The sequence below is a fragment of the Podarcis filfolensis genome, assembly GCF_964270895.1.
Source record: "Podarcis filfolensis genome assembly, chromosome: 7".
Classification (NCBI taxonomy): domain Eukaryota; kingdom Metazoa; phylum Chordata; class Lepidosauria; order Squamata; family Lacertidae; genus Podarcis; species Podarcis filfolensis.
The window spans coordinates 32,207,599-32,219,254 of record NC_139603.1 but is presented as its reverse complement, the minus strand read 5'-3'; the positions used below and the strand labels follow the sequence as shown (position 1 = coordinate 32,219,254).

General features: G+C 41.0%; 2 protein-coding genes across 4 annotated transcripts in view; one reads left to right on the top strand and one right to left on the bottom strand.

The window, feature by feature from the left end:
* The first annotated feature begins 192 nt into the window (after window positions 1-192).
* NOL7 (nucleolar protein 7) lies at window positions 193-6,938 on the top strand. 2 transcript variants are annotated; one of them, XM_083624092.1, is made up of 8 exons: window positions 193-422; window positions 1,563-1,623; window positions 2,528-2,586; window positions 3,020-3,051; window positions 3,736-3,817; window positions 4,711-4,832; window positions 4,908-4,985; window positions 6,825-6,938. In XM_083624092.1, exons 1-8 carry the CDS (start codon window positions 238-240, stop codon window positions 6,890-6,892), a joined length of 687 nt encoding a protein of 228 aa, XP_083480218.1. In that variant the 5' UTR covers window positions 193-237; the 3' UTR covers window positions 6,893-6,938. The 2 variants fall into 2 exon arrangements, with proteins under 2 accessions (XP_083480218.1, XP_083480219.1); XM_083624093.1 differs by lacking the exon at window positions 193-422 and adding an exon at window positions 759-797 and having other exon boundaries at window positions 1,462-1,623.
* Window positions 6,939-7,575: 637 nt separating this feature from the next.
* Window positions 7,576-11,656, bottom strand: part of RANBP9 (RAN binding protein 9) — a 28,578-nt gene continuing 24,497 nt past the window's right edge. For both annotated transcript variants that reach the window (XM_083623864.1, XM_083623865.1), the window contains exons 12-14: window positions 9,756-9,907; window positions 9,016-9,127; window positions 7,576-8,540 (exon numbers count right to left, since the gene is read on the bottom strand). In XM_083623864.1, coding sequence (XP_083479990.1) covers window positions 8,410-8,540; window positions 9,016-9,127; window positions 9,756-9,907 — 395 coding nt within the window. In that variant the 3' untranslated portion in view covers window positions 7,576-8,409. The remainder of the gene's footprint in view (window positions 8,541-9,015; window positions 9,128-9,755; window positions 9,908-11,656) is intronic.

Below are 11,656 nucleotides of genomic sequence, written 5' to 3'. Positions count from 1 at the left end.
ACTGTGTTGCCATCCCTTGAGGGCGAGCGAGGGAAGAACAACATCCCTGCTAATCGCCTTATTTTGGCTTCGACTGGCAACTCCAACGCCCTCGGAACCTCGCCGCTCGGCCAACGCCGCCTGCCCGGAAGCTTATTTTCGCGCGCCGAGTCCGCTCTTAGCAAGTCCCCGCTCCGCCAGGCTGCTTCCGGGTCAAAGGGACGCAGGGTCAGCCGGAAGTTCGCGGAGTGGAGAAAGATGGTGGCGCGGAGGACTCGCTCGATGGCAAGGAAAAGAGACGCCGAGGAGGCTGCTGCTGCCGCCGCCGCCGCTTCCTCAGAAGAGGACGAGGAGAGTGACGAGGCTCCCGAGGAGGTGACCTTCGAGAGCGCGCGCGCCGCGGCCGAGGAGGCGCGCCGGTTGGCGGGGGAGCGCGTGCGCAGGTAAAGCTCGGCGTGGGACTCTCCATCCCGCGCCTAGAACGACGCCTGCGCTTCGGGGGTCAGCCTCGTCGTGGCGGGGAAGGGCGGGGGTCATAGTTGACCGGCGCCTGCCCTCCCTCCCTCCCTCCCTCCTCCTCCTATGGGGCGGGGGGGGGGAGAGGCAGCGCCAAGAGCCTTTCTGTGGGAAAATTGAGCCATTCGGCAGGACTGAGGCGCCAGAACCAAAGAGAGAAGCTGACGTAGCTGCATCTTGGGCTCCAAGGAGCTGCTGCGTTCTTTTCTTGTTATCCCCGTGTCTTCGTCCCTTTCTAGTATTGTAAATGGCCTTTGCGTAAAAGGTCGAATTTGTCCATGATAGGCCTCAGCTGTGAGAAAGTATCCCTTACTTCGGTAGGAAAATAGTAGGTGGAGTTTGCTGGGAGAATAGTTTGCTGCATGCTAGAGAGAAGAGAGTATCAGTTCTTCAGACAAACAAGAGCCAGGATTTGGTAGTGTGATTCCACCTGGAGAAACGCTTGAATTTTCTTCATTCTATCCTAAACGGTTCAGTTCTGCAGTTCCTCAAGGACCACCTCTCCCCACATAAACTGACCTGGACCATGAGGGCTTTTCTGCTGCGGCCCCCTAATCCTCTTCCACCAGGCCTCTAGCTGATGAATTTTCTACGGCCTTTTAAATGTGTTTGTGGGGGGGGGGTCTTGTCTTGTTTCAACTATTTTGTGCTTTTACCCTGTATTTTTTTATCTTGTGAACTACCGTGAGATCTTCAAATGATATAATAATAATAATACAACATCTTAGTCCAAAACTAAGGGAATGTATTACAGATTTTTCTTGGTGGATTTGACAATATAATGCTGTCTACTGAAAGTAAATTTTCAGTCATTCATATTATAAGGACAATTTACTGTGTTCACGTAATAGTTAAGTGTGTTCCCTCCTCTCTTCTAAACATAGACAATTGTGGCCATTGTGAGAATACATCCTTCTTTTCCCCTGACTGCACTTCTTAGCTAGTTTCTCTTAACGTTGTTGATAGCACTTGGAACAAGCACTCACAATTGACTGTAAATACACATTGATTTTTCTTGTGCCCATGTCTTCTCTTCATAAACAACATCTTATTATTTATTTACTTAGAGAAAAGGCTACCTTAAAAGAAAAGAGACGACAGAAAGAAGAACTATTTAAGGAACAAAAGGTAATGTTGAAGTTTTTCATGCCCAGCAAACTTCCACGCTCTGAAAATGTTTAGCAGTTGTACCATACTGCCCCTGCAGTTGCACACCATAAGACTGAGAATCACCATGAATAACATTAAAATTCAGTCCCAATGTGTTATTTTGCAGATACCTGTGTGAGGGATTTACATGTGTAATATACAAATGTTATCTACAAACTAATTTTCTAGAGTTCCCAAATGTTTTTAAATGTAAGTGAAATATCACACATACTCAGTTTTGCACCACTTTTTATCTTAATGACTGCAGTCTATTGAGGTAAACTATTTCGCTATACATTTTAATGTATTTTTAATCCTAGCCCCACCCTTTGCTTGTTGCAACTTACCACAGTGCACATCTTGGGTACAGCATAGACTGTTTTGCTCAAAGTAGTAACACTTTTCCAACCTACGTGGTTCCTGTTTGTATGGTTTTATAAGGACCCATGAACAAAGTGGAGGCAGGATATAAATATGCAAGCTTACGACTTAAGCTCTACCATTCTGGGTCAGACAAAAGCTCGATCTAGTTCAGTGTCCTTAAACAGCAGCCAATCAGATGCCTCTGAAAAGTTACAAAGTGTCCTGTTCCCTTTTCCCATGGCAAGACTTGTCTGGAAGTTTAATCTGGGATATACTGAACCTAACTAAAGATCTTGTACATAGCCCAGCTCATTGGTCATTTAGTCACAAAATCATAATGACCAAATGAGATATCAGGGCAAAGCCTGTTTATCCCTTTCCCAAATTAATGCATGGTTAGATACCAAACTTTCCACTCAACTGTCAGCTAGGCATGGTATACCATTACTGCTAGCATTGTCAGAGGGCTAGCTTAATAACAGCTGTTGCTTAATAATTTGCTAATATTGGTTTCTTTTAGAAAAGAAAGCTGCTTCCTGAAAATGTGTTGGAGGAGTTGGCATCTTCAACACAGACTAGGTAAGCAAAGTATGTTCTGGAGCACCAATAAGCATTTCAGTGAGATTGGGTTGTATGCTTCCTTTGGCTGCAATGCCCATAAATGACTAACCCCCACCTACACTGATGGATTTATAATTTCCAACCAACACCAATGGCCAGAATGGGGAGAGCAGCGCATGAATCAAGTGTCATAATATGCAGCTGGTGTATGCCCTACCTTTAAAAATGTGTCTTAAATAGTAAGGGAATTGGAAAGCTGAGTTACTGGGCACTTGCAGAAGCCTTCCTATCTTAGTTTTGCTATTATATTCATGATAGATAAGCACAGCTATTAACAGTAATTGCTGTGCGTATTTTAATAGGTTCTATATGAATGTGCCATTTTTGTATTTGTGAATAATTGATCAAAAGGTTCCTTACTAAATATCTTCCAATGTTAATTTCTCCTTAGCAAAAATCAGCCATCTGCCATGCAAGAGCAAGGTATGTGTACGATTCTGCCCAAGATTACATTGCGTTTATTATGTACTTTGTATCATGCCATAAATATTAGGATCTACTTGACAATGCCCGTACAATATTATGACTATTATAATAATGACCATGATAACTATTTTTGTGTTGTTCATTAATCTTATAGTTTGAGATACTTTCACTTCTCACAAAATGCATTCGTGCTGTAAACTTTGTTCTTTAATTCACATATTCATCATAAGTGTGCTGGGTCCCCAATTACCTGCACCTGTTTGTCTGATAACAGTGGTCATTCTTTCTCTTACCACATACATTTGTGAATTGTTTAGTTGCTAAAGAGGCTAAAAAAACTACTGGAATGGGTTTGCAACTAGTTGAAAAGTATTACAGTGGTACCTCAGGTTAAGTACTTAATTCGTTCTGGAGGTCCGTACTTAACCTGAAACTGTTCTTAACCTGAAGCACCACTTTAGCTAATGGGGCCTCCTGCTGCCGCCGCACTGCCGGAACATGATTTCTGTTCTCATCCTGAAGCAAAGTTCTTAACCTGAAGCACTATTTCTGGGTTAGCGGAGTCTGTAACCTGAAGTGTATGTAACCTGAAGTGTATGTAACCTGAGGAACCACTGTATAGTCCTGCATGGTATCCATGGACATGTAACATTTCAATGAAAGTTTCCATTATTTTTATAGGTCAGAATGTTGAAGATGATTCTGAAAGTGAGAATGGCCAAAAAGATACAGAGGAAGACAGTGAAGAAAACTTGGCAACTAGGTATGGCTGAGCGATTCTTACATGTCATAGTGTTGTAAGAAAAGCCCATTTATTCTGTTCTGCAAGCGCATATGATGTTCTTATTGCTCCAAATAACCATTTATTTGGTCACAAAATCTCAGATCCAGCCACTTAAAGTACTGTACACAGATACTGTTGCATGTCAGTTGTATGCAAGGATTCTCCATGTACAAGATTTGGCTACTTCTGTCCATTCGTTCAGTAAGACTCAGGAAACGGCTGTGCTTGGCTTGAGGACGATCCTGGGTTTTATTACTACAATTGCCTTTTTAAAAATCTGATCTTGGAAACCCACAGCCAGTCACAATAGATAGTACTGATATAAGGCATCTTTTATTTATTTACTTAGGAAAGTTTATAACCCCGATAGGTTTTTATACTGTTGATGAATTAGCATCGTTCATTTTGAACAAGCCTGAATTATTATTAGTGAAGCTGAGGAGTTATTTAATTTTACTTTGATAAATTAAGGTTTTAGTTGTAATATTATTTCCCCCCCCCCCCACAAGCCATTTCTAAAATCATGCAAGCTTTAAAATATGCTGCCACGTGTGACAGTGTATGTTTTCACAAAAGACATCTCCATGTTAATACAAAGCCAAGCTTAGAGGCAGCTTCTGTACTTGCAACAGTATCCTGTGAAGACTGCCAATAGTACGCAAAGTAGGACTGCCCACTAAGTAATAACCTCAATACCTGTTAGGTATTTTTGACTTGTCACTTAAATTAGCTTTATGTATGAGAACTTGATCACATACATTAGATTACTAGGAAAAAAGGGAAGTTAGAAATCATTTGACTAAAACTTTATGTAGGTCTGCTCTAGTAAGAGAAGTTACATTACAGAGAACTAAGTATCATTTTATCATTAGGCTCCAAGAAAGCTATATGGCTGTGCAGCTAAAAGATCAGGATTTAACCAACAAGCAGCAGCAAGTGGCCAAAGACTTCCTACAAAAACACCTCTATGGAAGAGGTTGCCACCGAACAACAGGTACAGTGGCCTTTGCTTAACACATTTGTAGAGTTATACATGTAGCTTATGCTAATTGACTCTTTGTCTTTTCAGCAAACCAGTATTTTTCTGTTCAAAACAAGAGAAGTGATGTTAAAAAAGCTGCATTCCAGTTTGTGAATAAGTCTTGGGGTAAGTGTTTTTTATTTTTTGAATGTGCATCTTATGTGGGTAATGAAGATGTGGTATGGATACAATCCTCCATGGAGCTGTTTGTTATGTAGGAGCGACGTAAAGGAGGTTTTCTTCCTGGGACAGTGCTTGTAAGTGTCAGGTTTGACATTGACCCATCTTTAAAGGACGTGTTTTTTTAAAAAAGCAGAAAACCCGGCCAGAAATAAACTTGTGTGTTTGCAGTATTTTTTACACTGAAGTGTAATTAGCTCAGTGGTAGCACACATGATTTGCAGAAGTTCCCAGTATTTCAAGATAAGCGAGCGAAAGGTTCCCCTGCCTGAAACCCCAGAAGAGCTGTTGGTCAGTGTAAACAATGCTGAGCTAGACAGCAGTGGTTCATCTTGGTAGACAAGTCAGCTTTCTATGTTCCTAAAGAAGTTTGCTTTCTTGTTTGTGGGAGATTGGCTGGCCATGTTAATATAAATAAAATAAGGGTTGATATAGTCCTGAGCATGGAGCTCAAAGCACCTTGTTTGTTGGTATTATTAGCAAGATCAAACAGGCCTCCTAAGGTAGAGAATGATTTTCTAGATACTGTGTTGAGAGACTGGTATCATACCTAGTGCTGTGGATAAGTTGATGTGAGACTTAAGCCAAAAACTGTCTGCCTTAATGTACTCAGTTGCTGTGGCTTTCTCAACCCAGAGGTGAAGGGGCAGATTGGCGCTTCTTTCATAGACAATTTGGAAGGGACCTGGCAGCAGCTGTTACAGTGGTGCCTCACAAGATGAAATTAATTCGTTCCGCAAGTTTTTTCTTCTTGCGAGTTTTTCGTCTTGCGAAGCACGGTTTCCCATAGGAATGCATTGAAAATCAATTAATGCGTTCCTATGGAGACCGCCTTCAGACCAGGTCCGGGGACAGTCTGTCCCCGGACCTCTTCTGAAGGCTGGCGGGGGGAGAAGGACTTTTCTCCCCACCGCCAGCCTTCAGAACAGCCTTCTGAAGGCTGGCGGTGGGAAGAAAAGCCCTTCTCCCGCCGCCAGCCGTCAGAAGAGTTCTCGCAGGGCTGCCTAGGCTGCGGATAGCAGCCTGCTGCCCGGCGCGAGGGGCACTCTGAAGCAGAGCGCCCCTCGTGCGGGGCAGACATCTGCAGCTTGGAGAGCCCTGCGGGGAACTCCTGCAGGGCTCCCCAAGCTGCGGATGTCTGCCCGGCGTGAGGGGCGCTCTGAAGCAGAGCACCCCTCGCGCGGGGCAGCAGGCTGCTATCCGCAGCCTAGGCAGCCCTGCGGGAACTCTTCTGAAGGCTGGCGGGGGAGAAGGGCTTTTCTTCCCACCGCCAGCCTTCAGAATGTTGGTGGTGGGGAGGAAAACCCTCCTCCCACCGCAAGTCTTCAAGACAGGTCCGGGAACAGAGAAGAAGCGCTGCGCGCCTTCCCCTCTGTTCCCGGACCTGTCCTGAAGGCTTGCGGTGGGAGGAGGGCTTTCCTCCCCACCGCCAACATTCAGAATGCTGTTCTGAATGTTGGCGGTGGGGAGGAAAAACCCTCCTCCCACCGCAAGCCCCGGGAACAGAGGAGAAGCGCTGCGCGCCTTCTCCTCTGTTCCCGGACCTCCCACCGCAAGCCTTCAGGACAGGTCCGGGAACAGAGGAGAAGGCGCGCTGCGCTTCCCCGCTGTCCCCGGAGATTTCCCTATGGGCTTTCGTCTTGCGAAGCAAGCCCATAGGGAAATTCATCTTGCGAAGCCGCTAAAAATCGGAAAACCCTTTCGTCTTGCGGGTTTTTCGTTTAGCGAGGCATTCGTCTTGTGGGGCACCACTGTACTTAATAAATTCTTTTTCTTTCCTACCAGGTGAAATGGAAAAGCAAAAGGCTAAGAAGTTCACAAAGCACTGGGTTTCTTCAAAGATAAGCTGCTGAAACAGACTACATTTTGACAAGTTGTGGAAAATAAATAGGAGTTTCTTAAGTAAGAGCTGTTCAATATGATTTCTTACATATATATTGAAAAGAGGCTTCATATAAGCCAACTTCTGTAAATACTATAAAGTATTAAGGACATTGTCATATTTTTATCCTGCTTTTCTCCTCTAAACAGTGCAGTGTACTTTATTAGCTTTCCACATTTAAGCTAAATTTAATGCTGAAATGCCATTCTGTTCCTTAAATCCTTAAAGGATTGGAATGTCTTCTGCAGGACAGCTTTTTCATAATTGTTTTTATTTTAACAAATCTCTAGGTTAATAGTTGCATATATGCTTGTAAACAATAGCTGCTGGAATCTCAACTGCTAAAATAAAAATGCAAAAGAACCAATATGGATTACAAAATCAAGTTTTTCTTGGCCCGGAATTTCAACTTTCACATACAAGCTGCACTGTGAAAATAAATACTTCTGATGAAAGCTATGCCACCCCCATTGGTGTTCAGTTAATATTAAAGCAGTGTAAGACAAAAAGTGAACCTAGAGTGCTATGATCTCTCATCAAAAGGTTCTTTAAACCCTTTTAACACAAAGGAATCCCTGCAGCCCATGTCATGACTTTCATAACTAGAGATGTTTAATTAACTAGTCCCAAGTCCAAAACACAACACAAGCAAAGTAAGGTAGCCATCCTACCATATGTAGAAGTATTTAATGGCTGGTTAATTATGGTTTCACTACATTTTATTGCAATAGAGTACTCATTTAAGCACTTTTAAAAATGCAGGGTGTACAAAGATTAAATTAAGACTGAAATTGACTAAATATTTGGTTTTTATATAAATAGGCCATAACCACACTGTGTTGACATATAATACTGTTATAATACAACAGTTAAACAGGTGAGTCTACAACATAAGTTGTCTGCAGTTAAACAGGAAACAGAGTTGAAAAGACCATGTTAAAACAAAAACCACTAGGAAACAGGTTGAGATTGTAAGTAGCAACAAACATATTCACTCAGCTCCTGAGTATTTCAAGTTTTACAGTACACATTAAAAATATTTCTTCCCATCAATACTATACAGCCAAACTGTCAGGTACTTATGCATTTTGCAAATTACACTGATTGATCTATGTAATAATGGGGGTGGAAGTTGGCAAATTATCCTGCTTGAAGTTTACATCACCCACATACTAACACATCCACAACATCATCTATTTCGTCCCACCTTCCATGAAGGCAGGACTTTTTTGGTTTGTCTGGAACAATTCAAGGGTTTGTCAATCTGATGTTACCAATGATACTTAACTCTGGTTAAAGATGGAAAATTTATCCTAACAGTAGGTTAGAAAATCATTTGCGTCATGCTGTAAACTAGGAAGCAATGTAAAGCAACAGACCTGTCCTTAGTACATAATTTTAAAAATCCAAACTCCATTCAGCAGAGCTGGTCTACTTTCATGTTGAATATAGCCACATTATACACCTTGGACATCATCATATGCATAGCTAGTGTAGATAATCTTCCACTGTGGCAAATGCACAGGATCCAATTCCTGACCGGGCCATCAATCCTAGACACTGTGAAGCCTGTCCCATTGCAAGAGCAAGTGGAGGTTGCTTTGGTAGATTGTGTGTCTCTGAAAAGATTACATAATATGTTATACTTAAGACCAGGGGAGGGGGAAATCTTTCTTATCAGATACTTTTCCTACAAAAATATTGTGCCTCTGCAGTTACCAAACTGGACTTTAAATTCTTCCCAGCATCCCAAAAGAGACTGAATATTTCACACCACAAGACTTTACCATAACATAAACCATACAGGAATTATATGGTATCAAAACCTTGTGAATCTTACCAGTCAAGATTGGTAAGAATTTAAGATTTGGATGAATTTAAGATTTATGTCATTTGATGTAGCACATCATACAAAAAATAATCCTTCAATGAAAATGAGTGTGTAACTTTGACATTTACGGCAAAGGGATTTGGTTAAGTGCCAAAAATTGCCATTGCAATTTCAACAATACTGTTTTTGGCATACAACACCATAATTACTTTAGGTTAACTTACAATAATAAATGTGCTATGAAAAAAAATGGCAAGCCTTACCTAGTATTGCACTATTGAGAACTGAACAGACAGGCTCTCTCTGAATGGGGTCCAGCTGATTTCCTACTGGACTGCTCCAGGGATCTGAATATGCAAGTAAACTGAATGCATCCTGTTGAGAAATCCGGGCTTAATTTTGTCATTATCAAATTATCATCCGATTAAAATCAAGTACACTTGCATTATTTTTTTATCTTGCTAAAAAAATTGAGCTTATGGTAGAGGGCACTATTTATTATTTGCCAAATGTAAATTCCAAATTCTCTTTTAAAATCATGAAAATGATTGTTACATTTGTTAAAAGCCACAGTTCCTAACAACTACACAGTATGAGATCAAGTGCTCACTATCAGAGCAGGGGTGGGACAGAAAGTGCTTATGAGAAAGGGAACTGGTTTTTTGTTGTTTAATCGTTTCCGACTCTCTGGTTTAATTTAGTCATTTTCCACTACATTTCCTTAAGCATGATCCAATTCATTCCTCCACACAGAATTAAAAACCAAAGCTATTCTAGCTACCAAAAACAAGTCAAACTGCTTTTCAGCCGCACATTGTACTAGTTTTGTTAATTGGGTGGTTATTTGACACAAATAGGTGCAAGCACATTAATGTTTCACAGATGACAAGCTAGTGAGCTGAGAACTGCAAATATCACCCTCTTCCTTGGCATAGACTGGATTGCACATCAGTGTGGATATCAGCGCAAGCTCATATTTGACTGGAAAGACATTTTAACTTACTTTGAGCATTTTCTTATTTGCTGTGTTTTTGCCACACTCTCTTCTTAGCTGCTCACTCATGGCTTGCAATTCTCTGCCAAAATGAATCATTCTTTCAATAGCTGCTTGGCTACCTCCACACAGTTGACGTCTTAACTGACTGGAATCAACCTCTGTGAGAATGATAAGGCACTATCACTAAACAGCACAGCAGTGAGAACACAGTGCTTTGACTACACACAAACTCAATGAATTAGGCCAAAGTAATAATTGTGGTTGATCAATTCAGGGTTTGGGCTTCTGATTTAAGACTTTAATTTCTAATCCATTTTTCAACTTTGAGAACTCTGCAAAGCAGCATACAATAAAAGTGACAACAGCCCAGATAAAACCACATAAAACACACACACAGAACCCACCACACAGAACCCAAATTCAAAAGGTGTGACAGAATGATGATTTTATTGTTCTTCCAAAAGAGCCAAGAATGTGGATCTGGAAAGCTTCCTTGGGAAGAAGTTCTACAAAACTGAGGTCAATGCCAAAAGTGCATTATTCTTAGTAGCTGACAAGTCTTGATAGCAGTGGTCTAATAAAAACACAAGCTGGAGCTGTTTAAGTATCTAAGATAGACTTTGGTTACAAGGAAGGTCTGCTGACTCAAATAAAAACTAATTTAGGTTTGTTTAGTGTGTCTATACTAACCCAGAGGATGGAGGAGGGGAAGCGAGTCATCCAAGTCATATTATCAACTGCTTTTGAAACTTCCCTCAAATTCAGAAGCAGTTGTCTATGAGGTAAGCAAGACTTTCTTGGGCTCATGAAACTGGATCCTGACCACTGTAAATATTACTGCAAATGTAACGAAGCAAGCTTTATTTTGTTTTTTTTGTGTGTTCTCTTTTAAATTTAGCCAGTTGTATCAAACATTTCTCATTAGGCAAGTTTGTATCGATTAAATGAATTTAAATATACTATTCTGTGATAAGCGATCTTAAACCATGCAACTGATTCTGCAACTTGCTCATGCATTAAAGAAGTATTTGATATGTGATATTCTGGGCTCACTACATAGCAAGGCATCATGCTAATCTTGCAGACAGACGCTGGGTTTCACAGAACATGCCTTTTTGTGCATGAACATTTTTACAGGGCATGAAAGTGGTGACAATTTCCCCTTCAGTCTAGAAGCCCTTGTGCTGGGTTGGATCCCCTCCAAATCATGGTGATGGAAGTTTTATTACAAACAAGTGGGCTTTTATTTTAAATAAAACCTGATAAACATCTGTCTGTAATTTGACACACTATGGAGAAATACCAGAATGTGTTTACAGTACACCCTCCCTAAAATTATAGAAATAAGCACCCATAATTCTTAAAGCAAAGGATATTCACTAACTGTTCCCGATTCTTGGACTTCACCTGAGTAAAGATATTCCTTTCTTGGAAATGCCTCCCTTTACCACAGTTATGGCTCCAGACCTGATTCAGGCTTGGTAGCTATAGAAATGTAACGGCTTACTGCAAGGAAAACAATCTTTTTGTCTTATGAAAGTGCTTCTGAATTTTATATTTTGGTATTCCCATGAATTTGTTTTTTAACTAAGTAGTGCCAAAAATGTGGATGGGGGGGGGGGAGAGAGAAGAGGTACATTAATTGTCACAAACACTTTTTGATACACACCTACAACAATAGCTAATCAAAAATTCTTACAGTAGTGTTAGTAGGTGTGTGTTTTGTTTTTCAAGGTACAACTTGGGAAAGTATGATGAAAATTTACAAAAACTATCCAGAATGGAGCACAGACATTTGCTGAATTTGCTCCGCTCTCTTTTACATGTAGTTCTCCTTTATCTGATCCATTTAAACAAATTAAGTTTATTCTGCACCTAAATGCTATATAAGGCTGCAAGATAGGAAG

What these genes read in the sequence shown, in the direction of transcription:
- NOL7 (XM_083624092.1), top strand. Translation starts at nt 238, where the DNA reads ATGGTGGCGCGGAGGACTCGCTCGATGGCAAGGAAAAGAGACGCCGAG. An exon ending in AACTATTTAAGGAACAAAAG is followed by an intron (nt 1,624 to 2,527) that starts GTAATGTTGAAG and finishes GGTTTCTTTTAG; the next exon opens with AAAAGAAAGCTGCTTCCTGA. An exon ending in ATCTGCCATGCAAGAGCAAG is followed by an intron (nt 3,052 to 3,735) that starts GTATGTGTACGA and finishes TTATTTTTATAG; the next exon opens with GTCAGAATGTTGAAGATGAT.